This window comes from Melopsittacus undulatus, chromosome 10, assembly GCF_012275295.1.
Source record: "Melopsittacus undulatus isolate bMelUnd1 chromosome 10, bMelUnd1.mat.Z, whole genome shotgun sequence".
In the NCBI taxonomy this organism is placed as follows: Eukaryota; Metazoa; Chordata; class Aves; order Psittaciformes; family Psittaculidae; genus Melopsittacus; species Melopsittacus undulatus.
In genome coordinates this window covers 8,643,758-8,661,118 of record NC_047536.1, presented here as the reverse complement: position 1 = coordinate 8,661,118, position 17,361 = coordinate 8,643,758, and the positions used below count along the sequence as shown (strand labels likewise).

At 51.8% G+C, this 17,361-nt stretch overlaps 1 protein-coding gene across 1 annotated transcript in view; it reads left to right on the top strand.

Moving 5' to 3' along the window:
- The first annotated feature begins 8,756 nt into the window (after nt 1-8,756).
- ADRB2 (adrenoceptor beta 2) overlaps nt 8,757-17,361 on the top strand; it is a 31,408-nt gene continuing 22,803 nt past the window's right edge. The window contains exon 1 of the mRNA XM_005142691.3: nt 8,757-9,930. Coding sequence (XP_005142748.2) covers nt 8,757-9,930 — 1,174 coding nt within the window. The remainder of the gene's footprint in view (nt 9,931-17,361) is intronic.

Genomic DNA, 17,361 nt, shown 5'->3' with positions numbered 1-17,361 from the left:
CACCTCTGCTTGGCCTGTAAAACCATCAGCGGTCTTTTAACTTTAGGCAGTCTCTCTGGAAGCTATTTAAGTTGTTATGGAAACTGTTTAAAGGGGGGAGCTATAATCAAAAGGAAGCCTTCACCTCAAACATCTACTGTGGTTTTGTGGCAGAAAGCCCCGTGCTGCATTGACAGCTCCTGACCCACCTTAGTCTGCAGCCGAGTGTCAAACCCACTCAGGCGACAGGCAAAAGTTCCTGTTTCTGGACCAGCGTACCTCCACCCTGATGTGCATATCCCTGTGCTGTTAGCTCTGGGATGTGGACACTGCTCCTGTTCCACATTTTAGCCTTTGAGAAGCAAAAGCAGTTGTTGTGCTGGTAAGAGGATGGATGGCCACCTTCCTGTGCTCCCTAAATGAGCAAGAACCACACACCAACCACTGATGGGGAGCTGGCAGGTCCTTGTGGTCCTGCCCCACCACTCTGCTGCCTAATGCTGTGCAGAGCGAGCTGCTGGCAGTGGCAGGGATGCACACAGGTCTCCCCCTGTGAGTGCTTTACCCACAGTACACGTGCACACAGCTGGTTGCCTGTGGTTACATTACACATGAAAACAGTGGTGACTGTTGAATTCAACCATGTCCGGGCTAACAGGGAGAGTGGGGAGCCGTGGTGACTCACTGAGAGGTTAAAAACTGGAATAAAACCTCTTGTGCTCCTGCTGAGAAACACATGGGCTCCTCCTGTGCGAAGGAGGTGGGACAAGGACAACACAGCCCATGAGCTCTCTGCTGGTGTTGGGGTATGCTGGAGGAAAGCACAGAGGCCCTTCTAGCTGCTGGATCCCCAAGACTGATTCATTTTAAGACTGAAGACAAGTCATTTGACTGCATCTGTATTTATAGCATGTGCAGCACCACAATTTCCATGCGTGGTGCTCCTGTTTGGCTGCACAGCAGAGCTGCCAGGCACAGGCATGAGCTTTTAGCAAGAGCCTTCAGACCCTGACTCAGGGGGACCTGGCAGCAGTGGGAAGAGCTCAGCATGACTTTCAGGGTAATGAGCATCTCAGCAGAGGAGCAAAGAAACCCCATGGATGAAACCACAGCACTTCTGCCCCCTGAGAGGTCAATAGCATTTCTGCATTCACCTCTTCCTCAGCCTTGATCCATGTTTACATCTAGCTCTGTATTTTGGAAAAGCAGGATCTCCCTCATTGCACCACCAGGTCTCCACCAGAGGTTACACAAGTGATTATGAAACCAAATGGCTTTGACCTTTGAAATGAGAAATCAATGGCTGGGCAGGGCTCAATTCACTACAAAAATAATTCCAGGCACCTTGAGAACATCATATTAGTTTCTTTCATTGTGGGGAGACGGCAAGGAGCCAGCCTGTGTTATGCTTGATTCATACATTAAGATCTCCATTATGACTCTTGGTTTGACATTATGACAGCCTGGCTGCGGTGCAGAGGTCAGAGGCATTCCGGGAGCAAAATGTTTCTAGACCTGGAAATGTAAGTGCAGAAAACTCCTCTGGGGAGTTCAGCAGCATGGAAGTCCTCAGGGACTGAGGTGATAGAAGTGCAGGCTCAGAGGTTGGGTTCCTGAAGAGTTTTCTGTGTCGATGGCCAGAGCTGGACCATCACTGCAGCAGCATCTCCAGGGATGCAATCAGAAAAGTCCTTAAGCATCATGCACAATGATGCAAAAAGCATTCAAAAAAAGCCATTGATACGTTCCGGGTGGACTGAGGGAGAGCATGCCTGTTCTGTGGGAATGGGGAGGAATTCGGGAAGATACAGAGTACACAAAATGTTGTGTTTGTGCCTCCATTGAAGAAGTGAATAGCTTGAACAGGAGAGAAAGCCCAGGCTGGCAGGTTCTCCATCTATTTAGCTACTTGGACCTGCAAACAAAATTTATCCCAAGTGCTCCGCCATGAGCTGGCGGAAGGGGTGAATTAGGCTTTGCCAGGGCTAATTTTAGTCAGAGACAGCCTTACACCATTTCCCCCAGGGCTAGCTACATTAAGGAAAAAATATAATCAACCACAGATTAAAATCACCCAATTACCATAGTATAGCAAATAAAAACACTAGCCAGAGATGTAATCTCACGTGCTATTAAAATGCACTAGCACAAAACACCATTCCCAGATACCATCTCCTAGATGAATGCCACACACAATAGCCCATCTAAAAGCGATTACTTACATTGTTTGAGGAGTTACACACGGTGTTTGTTCTGACATTCCAGAGTGGGCTGGGGTGGGTAAGGAGTCTGGGTGGTCAGGAGACACGGTGCCTTTCACTTCATGTGCTGCTCTGAATTTAGCCCGAGCTCATTAATGAGCAGAGAAAGGGAGGACTGGCTGATGCATTGCAGGTGGGATATGATCTGGAATTGTGCTGCAAACATCTCCCACGGCTAGGGAATAAGTTAAACAGGATTCACATCAGATGTCATGTCCAGGTTGAGAGGGGGCAAGTGATGTGTGAGCTACGGAGACTGAATTCTGACTAACTGCTGTATACATCACCTCAGCATCTTGATGTTTACAACACCCTTCTTGCTACAAGACATGTCCCCAGTTAGGCAAGTTTGTTGATGGCAACCACCATAATGAGTATCTTTGTGTGTTCTGGAGATGTTTGTGTTTGGAACTCTCAGCATGATAAAAACAAAATCTTCATGACAATTCCCACTGCAAATGCCCAGTCTCTGTAAAACAAGCAGACTGGTGGCTACAGTCATACTGAGGCATTGCAAAGAAATAAGACAAGCCTGTCTTATGCTAAGCCACTTGTGCATTGTGATTTCCTTTCTCTAGCAAGGTATTTAGAGAAAGGCTGGGACCATATATGTTGTAACCACAGAGAAAAACCTTTTCAGCATTACCTTGTGCAGTCCACTCCAGAAGGCCTGTCAGACATTAGTGGATGTCTTCAGATGCCCAGAGGAAGGAGGATTAATTAATTCTGCCTCACTGAAGGAAAACAGAAAATTAAGGGCACAATGACTGAAAAGGGCTGGGTGATCTAGGAACCAAATGCCAAAGACTATAGTCTTTTCTGTGTGTGTGTATTGACACTCCAGGTCTGGAGCCTCCTATATGAAGGCTAAACACTTGCCCAAGGGCTAAGAAGACACTGTGGCTCTGCAATGATTGCATCCCTTTTGAATGATGCCCACAGAATGGCCAGGCAGCTGCAGGGCACCGGGGCACCAGCTGTTGGTTTGGCCCAGCACATGTTGGTGTACTCGCTTTCAGCCCGTGCCAAAGGCCTTGCCCACAGTGGAAAAGTGAATTAAACTCAATTAATGTCCATTGGGTTTGCAGCAGATGAAGATCATGCACACAGCACCCACCATGGCCATGCTACCCTGCAGCAGCAAGCTGGCAAATCCCCCTGTAGCTCCTGAAGCATCCCTTGGAGCCGAGGAAAAGCCTGGTCTGACCAGCAGCCACACAAGCTATTTTGGGTTTGATATGCGGCAGATTTGATAAGAAAGCTCTCAGGAAAAAACAAATTTCCTCTTGGACTCAGTAGAACTGGGCACATATTCCGGCACACACAGTTCCTTTTCCTAGAAGCTCATGAAGTAGCCTTCTAAAATTAGGAATGAAAGGTGAAGTTCTGGCCCCAGTTCAAGCAGAACTTCTATCTCCAGGACCAGGATTCACTTTAGGGGTACAGTAGACTCTCACTGATGGGGGAGAAGGGAGGAGAGCAGAGGCTTCTGTAGTTTCTGTGTTGCTTCTCTGATGTGCCTCCTACATACATACCTGTTATTTATGTGAAACAAAGGTTTCCATTGCATCAGTGTAGCTGCCTCCTGCCTAATGATGCTGAGCATTATCTGAGATGCTTAGATTGCTTTGAAAGAGCAAGGGGTGGACGTGAGAAGCAAGACACTTCAGTACAGCCACAACTCAGTGCATTTGTGTTTGGATCAGGCTTGTTTGCCTCACACAGTGTGGCTCCAGCCCAGGCTTCTGTGAAGTTATGGCTATGTTTATGTAGCCTCATCTGCATTGTGGCCCTGGGTGCACATTGCACCTGAGCAGTTTCTCCTCTGAGCTGCTGGTTGGAGGTAATGGAGCAGAAGCCACCTCTGTGCTGATGATGCCTGGAGGATGGGGTGCATGTTGTGCTCACAAAACCTTCCCTCTGTGGCAAAGACCCCTGCTGCAGCCTCCCACCATGCAGGGAAACAAGATGCTGGGCAGTGGACAAGAAAAGACTACTGGTGGCATGGGCTTGGAGGTCATTGCCAGGGACAAGTCAAGAGGGAGGTGTGGGTTAGCAACAGTGATCTGCTGTGCTTATGAAAACAGTGTTCAATTATGGGAAAAACAGTAATGAGAAGGAAAAGAAGTCTTGATAACAATCTTTTATCTCTAACTATTATTGGGATGCTCTCTTCTGTTTCCTCTGCCGCCCTCACGTTGTGTCATTTTGTAACCTATATTCACCATCAGTATTGATTTACACACGAGCAGTTCAGAATTTGGCCCAGAGACAATGAATCTCTGCTGTTCAGCTGTCCCAGCCAGTGTCATGTTCCATATAAAGCACTGCAGTTTTCACTGGGGTCATTGCTCATATTCAGCAGTTTCCTTTTTCCTTGGTCTAGTCAAAAACAATAAACAGTAACAGTCTCCCTCCAAATGCCAGTGCTCCAGAGGTTAATAGCTGTGATCTCCCATACTCAGCAGATGCTCTGAGAGATGCACAGAGAGGACCAAAGGGTCCTTGCCTGCCTTAGTGCAATGATTCCAATGTGGAATGGTTCTCACCCTTCAGTTTCCCTTCACACCTCCACAGCACCTTGCAAGGGAGGATGTGGGGACAGGCACTCTTCAGCAGTGGTAGCACATTTTGAAGCATTAAGGATGCTCATGCCAGATGGGTGCTGTCTCAGGCACTTCACATCATCCTGCAGCCCTCAAGAGTGGAGGAGAGCCCTCCACAGCCTGAATCCCTGCAGAACACAGGATAGGAATGGTCCCTGGGGGCACTGGGGATGGGGATGGCTGCCCAAGGGTGGAGGTGACAGCATCTCCATCATCAAAGAGAAGCAAGAGTGCTTCTGTCCCTTCTGCTGTATGTGGGGGCCAGGGGCATCCCTGAGCTTCTCCTGCTGCAGGCTCCTGAAGCAAGCAGATGCCCCACCAGACCATGCAGGGAGCTCCAAGAGAGAAACAAAGAAAGAAAGAAAGAAACCCACATTTTATCACTCAAACCTTAATTTCCAATTGCACTGTTGTTCCAAAGAAGCATAAGCGAGAGATTAACGGAGAGCTGGAAGTCATGGGTGGCTCCCCCTTATGGCTTATAAAGCAAGAGAGAAAGAGAAATCAAAAGCCAGGAGGCTGCAGTGCTGCTGCCACAGCTAACCTGCCGAAAGCTCCCTGACCCCTGCAAGCAGCCTCAGAAGAAGGATGCTCCCATGCTCTCTGCAGGCTGCTTCTGCTCTCTGCAGCCTCCCCTCAGCGACATACCAAATACTGATGTTCATCAGGTCTCTGCAAGATGGGGATTTTACAAATTCCTCTCCTGTCAAACATTGTGTCAAAGGCTGTCACTTCCCACTGCTTGCCAAGGGCCTGATCAGGCCAGCTGCTTAACATCAGAGTGCTTGTGCTTTCCAGCTTGTGACAAGCATCTGGGCAGGCTGGGTTAAGACCTGCATTGCTGCTAGTCACAGCCCTCGGGAAGCTCTTGCGTGCCTGAAAGCCTGGCTGTTTTTTTCCAATTATGTCAGTTGGGCTAATAAAAGTGATTACCTCTTGCTACCAGCCCTGCCTCTCTCATTGATCACACAGGCCCTTCTTCAAATGTCACCCAGCAAGGAGGGAGCACACATCCAATTATAAAAGAGAAAAGATTAGTGTGATGACGAAGCAGCAGGGTCAGTGGTGCAGCACGAAACAAATGAGATGTGCTTGGTTTTGACATCCTCCAAGCTCAAGGAACCCAGAAGGAGGCATTCTGGGGTGGACTGGGGTTCTCCCCAGCTCCTTAGGCAGTGCAAGAAGTGCAAACTTGTTCTTCTCTGAGGTTTGGTATTGTATTTGTTTAAATAAGAGGTCTTGAACATGCTGGAAAGCCAATAACTACTCAAAATTGACCTGTGGTCACTAGTCCCACTTGGTGTGGGTCACCACTACTTAGCCAAGGGCAGAAACCAGCTCAAGCCATGGGCCCACCCTGACACACCTCACAGAGGTGAACAAAGATTGCCAACACAAGCAAGAGCTGCAGAATCAAGGAAGAAAAATTAGCCTTTCTCTGCTTCCTTCACCACACCCTGTTAACCAAAGCAGAGGTTCAGGCTGCTTGAAGTATAATACAACTTTAGATATAATACAACAAAGACAAAACACTCAGATGTAAACTGGACTGGCTGATTTGTGTGCCCTGGGCCACAGAGACTTCCAGAGGTCTGAAGCAGGCTCTGGGGAGGGATGGAGGATTGCTACCAGGGATGTGCAGGACATAAAGATGTCTTTGATAAAGCGCCTGTTATGAAGCAGAGAGATTTGACTCCCTCAGAGCTGGTGTTTCCTACTATGTACCCAGTCCTGCCTCTCTTCTTTCCAAGACTCAGTGCTTCATGCAAGGAGGAACATTTCTATAGCTGTTAGGATAGGGGACCTAGTGCTTTTTAAGCTCTTTGATTTGGTGTCGGAGTATTCCCATGTTCGCCTAACCCATGGGAAACTTCACAGCAAACTTACCAGGTTATTACCAGAAACTTACCTTGAGCACTTTCTGGAGCCTTCTGATCAGCTCTTACAAAAGAAGCAGGAACAGAGAGCTGAGGACAACATGTAGGGCCCAAATCTTCTCGTTTTCCTGCCCCATGGCTCTTTTGTTCAAATCTCTTCATTTTAAAACCTCTGAAGTGTGCAGAGCATGGAGAAAGCACAGGGAAGCCACTGGTTAGGGAAGATCCCTGCCTAGACAGAAACCCCGTACCGCTGAACTGCCTTTCATCTCATTTCCTGATTCCAGCACCTCATTTGCCCCTCTGTTTAAACCACAGAGCTTCCTCCCCGTACACTCAGCTCCTCTATAAATAGCCAGGCACAGGCGGGTGCGACACAGACACCCAGCGGGCTGTGGCACAGGGCTGGCAGGGTGAAGGTTGTGGCTTTGCCGTCCGGGAGAAACAAGGCAGAGCTGTGAAGCCCATGGGGCTCCAGTAGCTGATGTGTTTCAAATGAGATTTAACATTAGCAACTCTTTAATTGCTAGTGAAGGCAGGAATCCTCCACTGCCTCTGCCAGAGGAGGGACATAGAGCAGCACCCAACAAGACACTCCTGGTGCAGCCGGAGGTGTGGAGGTAAATCCAGGCAAAAGCAGCTCTTTCTATTCTCCCTTTCTGTGACAAAGGGCAATTTTAGAACCACAGCCCTCAGGCTTCGATGTCACCTCCACAAGCCCCTGGGACCTGCAGGCAGCATGATAAATCTCTGTGGGAGAGCAGCACTAGGCTGGACAGTGTCAGTACAGAGCAATTGGCAGAACTGAAACTCCAGCATCAGCGTTATCTCCTGTTAGACTAAAAGGAAGTTTCCAGGATTCCTTAGTCCTTATTTAGCAAATCTGTTTGCTTTGGAGGGAAATACTTGTGACTGTTAGTGTCTAAGGCTAGCCACATGCGTGGCTGCAGCATGGGGGACTGTGGTGCCTGGCAGTGGCACAGCCTCCCTGCCTGCCTTCTGAAGCAGTCGAGGGTGTCTGTGCCATTGACTAGCTCTGGATTCTGGGGCTGGTCTGCAGCTCCAGCACTCAGATGCATCCCACCACCCTGGATGCCTGTGTGCCAATGGGTTGGACTGGGCATGAACCACAGCCAGGGTGCTGTGCTGGGGGCTGGCAAGGCCAGACACCTGGGTGGCGCAGAATCATAGAGTGGTTTGAGTTGGAAAGAACCAGTTCCAACCCCCTGCCATGGGCAGGGACACCTTCCACCAGAGCAGGTTGCTCCAAGCTCCATCCAACCTGGCCTTGAACACTGCCAGGGATGGAGCAGCCACAGCTTCTCTGGGCACCCTGTGCCAGCACCCCAGCACCCTCACAGGGAATAACTTCTTCCTAGTGTGTCATCTAAATCCACCCTGTTTAAGTTTGAATCCATTACCCCTTGTCCTATCACTGCAGTCCCTAAGGAAGAGTCCCTCTCTGGCATCAAAGTGTCACCGGTGAGGACGGGGCTCTCGGGAAAGGCAGGCTCCAACGCCTAGCACCTGCGTCCGGAGTATCTCCTTAGTGCTATGTGTGCTGGGGGCACCGCGGGGCAGGGCTGAGAGACATGGGGACACCCGTGGGGCTGGGGGACAGCGTGGGGCTGGCGGGCGGGGTGCAGAGGGGTACGGAGAGGGGGGTGCGAGGTGCTCGCGGGGCGCGGCGAGGGCCGCCATTGGCTGTGTGGCGGTGATGTCACGGCGGGTGTCGCTATAAGCTACGCGGCGCCTAACGGGCTGGGGGAGTCGGGCGGGCGCGCGGCCGCCGCGACGGGACGGGACGGGACGGGACAGAACGGGACAGAACGGGACGGGACGGGACGGGACGCGCACGGGGAGCGGGGAGCGGAGCGGTGCCGTCCCAGGCACGCTCGGCGGCAGCACCCCCGTGCCCAGCCCGCCCCGCACCTGCCGTCCCGTATGTGCGGCGCCCAGAGCGGCGCTGCCGCGGAGCAGCTCTAGGCAAAGGCGAGCCCCCGCCGCCTGCCTGAGGGGTTCGCTGCGGGGCCATGGGGGTGGCAGGCACCGAGCTGCCCGGAGGCAACGTGAGCGAGAACCAGAGCGCCGCCGACCCCACGCTGTCGCGGGACGTGTGGATGGTGGGCATGGGGATCCTCATGTCGGTGATCGTGCTGGCCATCGTCTTCGGGAACGTGCTGGTGATCACCGCCATCGCCCGCTTCCAGCGCTTGCAGACTGTCACCAACTACTTCATCACCTCGCTGGCTTGCGCCGACCTGGTGATGGGGCTGGCCGTGGTGCCCTTCGGCGCCTGCCACATCATCATGGAGATGTGGAAGTTTGGGAACTTCTGGTGTGAGTTCTGGACCTCCTTGGATGTTCTCTGTGTCACAGCCAGCATTGAGACTCTCTGTGTCATTGCAGTAGACCGGTACTTTGCCATCACCTCCCCTTTCAAATATCAGAGCCTGCTGACCAAGAGCAAAGCACGTGTGGTCATCCTTGTGGTGTGGGTGGTCTCTGCCCTCACCTCCTTCTTGCCCATCCAAATGCATTGGTACCGGGCAGACCGTGATGAGGCTATTCTGTGCTACGAGAAGGACACGTGTTGTGACTTCTTCACCAATCAAGCCTATGCCATTGCCTCCTCCATCATCTCCTTCTACCTGCCACTCGTGGTCATGGTATTCGTGTACGCCAGAGTCTTCCAGGTGGCCAAGAAGCAGTTGCAGAAGATAGACAGGAGCGAGGGAAGGTTTCACACCCAGAACAAGGAGCAGGAGCAGAAAGGGGGAGGTGGGCACCGCCGTTCCTCCAAGTTCTTCTTGAAGGAGCACAAGGCCCTCAAGACCCTAGGCATCATCATGGGCACCTTCACTTTGTGCTGGCTGCCCTTCTTCATCGTCAACATCGTGCATGTCATCCAAGACGACATCATACCCAAGTACGTGTACATCCTCTTGAACTGGCTGGGCTATGTCAACTCTGCCTTCAACCCTCTGATCTACTGCAGGAGCCCAGACTTCAGGTATGCCTTCCAGGAGCTCCTGTGCCTCCGCAGGTCCGCCCTGAAGATGTATGCCAACGGCTACTCCAACAGCAACGGCAAGAGCGACTACAACGAGGAGGACAACGGCTACCCCTTGACACCGGATAAAACCTGCGAGTTGCTGTGCGAGGAGGGCTCCTTCCCGCACCCCGAGGAGTTTTTGCACTGCAAAGGTACCGTGCTGAGGGGGTGGAGGCTGTGGGGGGGGGGGGGGGGGTAGGTGCTGGTAATTGAGGCTGTGCAGAAGGCTCGTCCCCGGACGAACTTCCTGGCAGCTGCCGGTCTTGAACTTGACCTTACTGCAGGAGCCGGTGGTGGGAGCAGGGCCCGGCTGGACGCCGCGCTCGGCGACAGCGGAGTCGGGTCCCCTGCCCGAACCTTCTCGGTTCCTTGCTACAGCCGAGCCGGTGGCCGTGGAACTCCTGCCCCGGCAGAAGCGCAGCCTCGGGCGGCGGTGCCGGTGCTGTCCAGCCCAGGGGACAGCGCGGAGATAGCAATCGGTGACAACCCCCCCCGAAAAGGGATGCTAGGAGCGGGGCTAGCGTGGCTCGGTGGGGCTGTGTCGGATCAGCGGGCAGTTGCCGTCGGTGGGGCAGTTTAAACAACGCCCAGAAAGAAGGAATGCTTTCTTTGCCAAGCGCTACAGCACTTTCTGCTGAAATAATAATAATAGAAATAAATGGGCTGTTTGCTCAGAATGTGATAGTGTGACTGTGGGACTCAGGAATGTGATGTTGGGAAGGAGGTCGAGTGAAATGCTGCTACAAACCATTCTTTCGTTGAGGCTCCAACCAAAGCTTTTAAACTGCCCGGTTTGTTTAAGCACAAGTCTCCAATGACAGCGAGCCCGATGAGGTGGGACGGGCGGAGGGTTTGCTTCACGAGGCTGGCAGCGCAGCTCCTGCCGCGGGACGGACGGGGTCTGTCGGTTTGAGGAGGGTTTCCCCTCTGCAGGCTTTGCTGTTTGCTCCCAGGCTGGCGGCGGGCGCCCAGGGCTGTCAGCGGGGAGACACGGGCGGGCAGGTGCCGGACGGCACCGGAGGGTACGGCAGTGGCGACGGGGACAGTGACCCTGCAGGGCAGTGGCACTGCTGCCATGGGGTTGTTCTCTCGAAGTCCCTGGCTGGAGAGAAGCAGCGACTGGAGCGGGGGGAATGGAGCTTCCCTCTTCCCTGCACCCACAGCTGCCATGTGAAAGGCTGCACCCGAGGGCCGGGAGCGTATGGAAGTGCGGGGTCTTCTCAGAAACAACCGGGAGCGGTGGGGAGAAACGGTGCTCACGGGATATGTGGGGCCGTGATGTTCCGCAGAGGGATGGATGCTCAGGCACCGCTTATATGAGCATCCCCTCCAAGTCCCCCCTTCCTCCCGCATTTCCACGCACTTGCTCTGCAGGGGGCTTGGGGGGGGGGGCGGGGGGGGGGGGGGGGGGTGGGGTGGCGGGGGGCATTCTTGCGTTGCTGCTGGGGCCGTGCTGTAGTCTGTATGTGGTGTCTGGGGGTAGCTGGGTCCTCGGGGAAGAGCTGGCTTTGTAAATGCGGTGGGGTGAGCCGAGTCCCCAGAGCTGGTACCCCCCGCTGCAGGCAGAGGGGCTTCGGGGCAGAGCTGCAAGGAAGCAGCAGGCACCGTCCTGGGGAGACCAGAAGCTGAGAGGGGGGATGGAGAAGAGATTCTGGATGCCGACACCTCTTCGCAGTTCCCGCGTAGCCCAGACTCTCTTGACTGCTCTGAGAAGGGCTTGCCCCAAGCGGTGATGCTGAAAGGGTCCTCCCCAAGGAGGGCTGGAGGAGAACGGCAGTGTGTGTGAGGTGTTGCTGCTGATCCCTGCTGCCGCTGCTGCAAGCTGCAGGGCAGTGACAAACTCCTCGAGCTCTCACACCCCTCACAGTAAAACCCCAACCTGGCGTTTGTGGGGCTGGGTTCTGGAAACTGCTTGTGCCCCCTTCTTTTTTTTTCCCAAACTGGATGGGGTTGTTGGCAGTGCCTGAAGTCCTCTGTGAGCCACAGGGGCAGAGGCTGTGATGGCATGGTGTGGTGTGGTGTGCGAGGCCCCAGGTCAGCATAAACGTGTGCTCCTCAGATAAACATTAACAGGCTGCTGGAGCATGGGAGATGCAGTGCAGGACCAGACCTGCAGTCAGGTGCTGTTTGCTTCCTACTGCACAAGGACTGGAATGCGAGAGGCTGGTGTGCTGTGGTGGAGGTACACTGAGATGCACTTTAGCTTAGAATGGGCCATGATTAGTATGTAGTGTTCAGGCGGAAGTAAAACTTAACCTCTTGATTGTAGTGATCGATATCTCCTCCGTTTTTAACCTTGCCGCTTCCTGTCAGTCACTTGCTGTGTTTTGCAACACCCAGGGGCAGCGTAGGTTGTCAGGTAGTAAGGGCACAGAGGGAATGGGTGTCCCACAGTGACAGCTCATGACTGGGGGTCACACCAGCCTCCAGCACATTCAGCAGGCACAAAGAAATCCAGTGTCCACATTTCAGTTGCTGTCTGTGTTTTTACTGTTACTAATTATTTGCATTTCAGTAGCATATGTTGTGGACCAGGACTTGTCCAAATAATTGCTCTATTTGCTTGGCTGGCTGTGTTCCTGCTTCAGATGTTGCGGCTGTATGTAGCCAAAGCTGAGATGAGCAAGTGTCTTAATTGCAGAACCACTGCAGCATCCAGAGTACATGGATGTGGCAGGGACAGGAGACATTGGGCTGTTGGCACTGGGCAGTTGATGTTGGTACTGCCATGCTCAGCTACGCTGTTAGGAAACCTCAGGCTTGCAATGAATTCTGAATGTTGAAGAATTGGTTTTTTCCCTCTATGACAATATTAATAAAACTGATGAAATATGAGCTGCACAGTTCTGGGGGCAGAGGGAATGGAAAGGGGGTAATGTTGAGGAAAAAAGCTGAACTTGACAAACCTTTCCTGTTGCATGGTTGAAAAAGAAAAGCTGTGTAAGGAATCCTTTGGCCTGTTTACACATTTGATAATAAAAAGATAGTTTTATAGGCATCAAAAAATGGAGCACCGAAGTCAGAACAATAGCTACTTACATTGATTTAGGGTACTTAGGATTTTACCTGAGCAGATGGTTGGCCCAGGTTAAATGTATCTGGTAAAACACACAGTGGTGACTTAATTTGAGGAGAATCATTGTGACTGAATACCAAATTCTTATAGCAAACTGAGCTGGCTGCCTGCTATGCTGCTGGTTTGCACCTTACACCACTGCCACAAAGGTGAATGGAGCATGGGTGGGATACGGTCCAGCCTGGTGTCACTGGGTACAAGTAACTGGAGCCCTGCGGTACATTCTCTGCTTTTAGCCACTTTGACCAAACAGATTGTTATTGTTTTTAAAGTCAAGAGGAGCGTCATGAATGCAGCATTTGTGTTGTTACAAAATACTGACCTCGCCATACGTCCTGCTTGTGGTTCAGGCAGCTGTAGCTTTCACATCAGGGGCTGTCTTTGCTTTGTCCTCCAAAACAGGCAGAGTACTGAGAGCTGCTGAGTTATGTTGGCCCTTCTCTTCCTGGGGGCACTCCTGGAGAGCTTTTGCTTTCTGGGAAGCCAGGCTTTGAAATATAACCTGCTGCTTGCTCTGGCATCGGGGAGGTGTGGAAGTGCAAGGGGAGTTGGCAGAGGGAGCAGGGTCTGAATGCAGACCCCCACCTGGGAGCACAACTTCAGCACATCCTCAGGACAGGACATTCCCAAAGCACCTCATATCCCAAACTGCTCAGCAGTTCATCATGTGCAGCACTGCACATCACTGCATATCCCACTGCCAGGGGGTGTCGGGGTTTGCCGGCCCCAGCCTCACTGGTGAAGCCAGGTCCATGCCTGTGTCCTCCCCTGGGCTTCAGGTGAAGGGGAGACCCTGCCAAAGGACACTGCTGAGGCAGTGGGTACAGCAGGTACAGTGGAGAGGAACAGAAGAGACTTAAGTTACCAAATGTACCCAAATGTTTGAAAATAGGCCAGGGTTTAATAGTGTAGGAAAAGAGGCTGGCTTCTCTGGAAAGGGAGCAGATGTGTGAGCAGGCACACAGCGTGCTCTTCAACTCTCCCACGTCACAGTCACTGAGCTTTTCAAAGGGCTTATTTATGTATTTACTTACTATAAGGGATGTGTTTTTGCCATAGAGGGGAGGGTATTGACAACCCTGTCCAGGAGTAAGCATCAGGCTGAAATCTGTCTCCCAGCATCTCGTGCCCTTCTGGTATGTACTCATAGAATCATTTAGGTTGGAAAAGACCTTTAAGATCACCAAGTCCAACCAGTAACCCAGCACTGTCAAGTCCATCACTAAAGCATGTCCCCAAGTGCCTCATCTACATGTCTTTTAAATACCTCCAGGGATGGTAACTCCACCACCTCCCTGGGCAGCCTGGTCCAGTGCTTGACAGCTCTTTTGGTGAAGAAGTTTTTGCTAATATCCAGTCTAAACCCTCTCTGGCACAGCCTGAGGCCATTTCTTCTTCTATTACTTGTTACTTGGGAGAAGAGTCAGACTCCCACCTTGCTACAGCCTCCTTTCAGGTAGCTGTAGAGATCAATGAGGTCCCCCTGAGACTCCTTTTCTCCAGGCTAAACCCCTCTCCCCCCCAATCCCTCAAGCATTCCTCATCAGACTTGTGCTCCAGACCCTTCTCCAGCTTTGTTGCCATTCTCTGGACCCACTCCAGCAGCTCAATGTCTTTCCTGTAGTCCTGGGCCCAAAACTGAACACAAGATTTGAGATGCAGCCTCACCAGTGCCAAGCACAGGGGGACAGCCACTTCCTTACTCCTGCTGGCCACCCTATTGCTGATACAGGCCAGGATGCTGCTGGCCTTCTTGGCTACCTTGGCACAAGATGCTCATATTCACCCAGCTGTCAACTGGCATCCCCAGGTCCTTTTCTGATGGGCAGCTTTCCGGCCACTCTTTCCCAGGTCTGTAACGTTGCATGGGGTTGTTATGACCCAAAGGCAGGACATGGCACTGAGCCTTGCTGAACCTCATACCAATGGCCTTGGCCCTCTGAGGCTGACAAGCCTGCAATTCCCTGGATCCTTCTTCCAGCCCTGCTTGTAGATGGGCATCACATTTGCCAATTTCCAGTCGGCTGGAACCTCCCCAGTCAGCCAGGACCAATGATGAATGATGGAAAGTGGCTTGATGAGTCCCTCAGTCTCCTTGGGTGCATCCCATCCAGCCCCAGAGACTTGAGTGTTTGTCTGGTGTAGCAGCAGGTCACTGATCATTTCCCCTTGGGTTATGGGGACTTCTTTCTGCTCCTTGTCCCTAACAGCTCAGGGGCTGGGTACCCCAAGAACAACTGCTCTTGCTATTAAAGACTGAGGCAAAGAAAGCATTAAGCATCTAGATTAAGTTCTAGCTGGGCTTTTGCCCTTCTGATTTTCTCCCTTCATAACCTCATGACATCCTTGCAGTTCTCCTGAGTTGCCTGCCCCTTCTCCCAAAGATCATAAACTCCTTTTCTCCCTGAGTTCCAACCAGCATGTCTCTGTTCATCAAAGCCGGTCTTCTTCCCTGCTGCTTGTCTTTTGACACATGGAGATGGCCGTTCTTCTGCCTTTAATTACAGTGTTCCAGCTGCCAGGAGTCTGAAACACCAGCACTGGCCAAGGGAAGGGCTTTTGCCCCTCCCTTTGCCTGTCCTCTGCCTCCGAGGGTTTGTTTTCACTGGTATGATGAATCCGTTTCCCAAGGAGATGGGTTTATGAGCATGTTCATTCCTCTGGCAGGAGGGAGGAGGATGGCTGGGCTTGCATGTTCCCTGCTCTGCTTTCTGTTCAGCAGATAGCAAGTGCCACCCTTCCAAAAGCAACAGGGAAGCAAAGGTTACCTGGCTGACCATGGCAGTGCCTGGCTGTGTCCCTGGGATAGAAGGGGGAGCAGGAAAGGTGCCTGCTGCTCCTCTGACAAGCATCACCCCAGTCTTCCCCCTCCCCAGCTGCCTCTGTGAAAGCATCCATCCCTGGTAAAGCACCTCACACCCTGTCTGACCTGGAGCTTTTGCTAGCATCTAAGAGCAGTATCAGTGCTTGCACTTGGGGTTTGCAATGTGTATGGTACCCAGAGTGGTTCTTGAGGTTCACACGAGCAAGGGCTGTTTTGAAAAGCCCCTGTGGCCCTGGGTGTTATTCTCAGCAGAGAAGTGCTGTGACCCCAGGCCCCCCAAGATGAGTGATTTGCAAGGATTAAGGTTCCTTTCATTGCTGGTTTTACACTTGTGCTTGGTTCCTCAGGCCCACAGGTAGAACTGCAGCCGCTCTTTCACATCTCCACCCTGTGCCACATCAAGTCTCTTGATGTGAAAGCTTGTCTCTTTCTGAGACTTGAACCCAGCAACCTGAACACTTCTTCCCCTTGTTATTCTTTTATTGGCGCTGTTTTGAAAGCAGGCATTAGCCATAACCTTTCGACCTAGGGGCACAGAGAACATTTTGCAATGAACACACATGCTGTGAGGGGCTGTGAGGACACTGTCATTTGGCAGCTGGGGCAGCTACACCCTCATATCAGACATGTTCCTGTGGAGTGATCAGCTGCATAGGGCACTCATGGGAACCTGTTGGTGCTGCTTGTCCCACTGCAGAGTACAGCACCAGTATTTCACCCATCACTGCCTCCTGGGAAATGCACTATGGCTGTTCCTCAAGCTGCTGCTGGTGGTATGTGATACATACCTGTGGTACAAGTTCTCTCTTCCACCCTTGGCCAAAGGACCCAGGCTTGTCTTTTCCTGACACAGAGCAAAGTACATCCAGCTTGGCCGGGAGCACAGATGCTTCCCCAGGGTTTTAGTGACACAGCCTGGGTCTAGACAGAGCAGCGCATGCTGGAAGCTGGAGTTCACACAGATCTGTGGAGGAGGTTATCTCTCCTGATAAGCGTTGTAAGAGCAGGACACAGTGCTGATTCCCCTGGATGTGGCAGTGGGTATCTGATGGAATTGCTGTGTGTAAGGGTGCTGAATCAAACGCAGTGTTTGAGATGGTATTGAGCCCTTACAATCTTTGTCATGGAAAAAGCAGATTTGAATCTTCTCCATCCATTCAATTTCACTTTTTCTCCTGTTTTCTTACCCTCCCAATGGCAGGAGCATACAACTGAATTTCAGTGCAGTATGGCCAGTGCCAGCGAGAGTGGGTTGGGAAATATTTACTTGTTTACTGTCCTTGGTAATGTCATTTCTGCACAATTGCATATATATTTAGGTAATGTATGTATCTATATCTCCATTATCTGTAGACAGCACCATACAGACCTGTGTATAAACAGGGAAATTGGAAGATGTTTTGTTGTGCTAGATAGATAGATGCATAGATGAATATCTCTAAGTTCAAAAGTTTGAGTGTTTATTGCAGTCCCTATTGACTGACATTGTGGTTGAATAAAGAGTGTTTATGGTATGTTTGTAGTCAGGTGTCCTTGCTGAATGCTGTTTGCTGGCTGTATTTCCACCATACTCTCAAAGATTCTTCCAGTGAATCCTTCAGGGATCAGTAAAGAAAGCCAGCACCTGAATGGTGCTGGTGGGGAGGTGCATCCAGTGGATGAGGATTCCCTTCGTTTATCCGG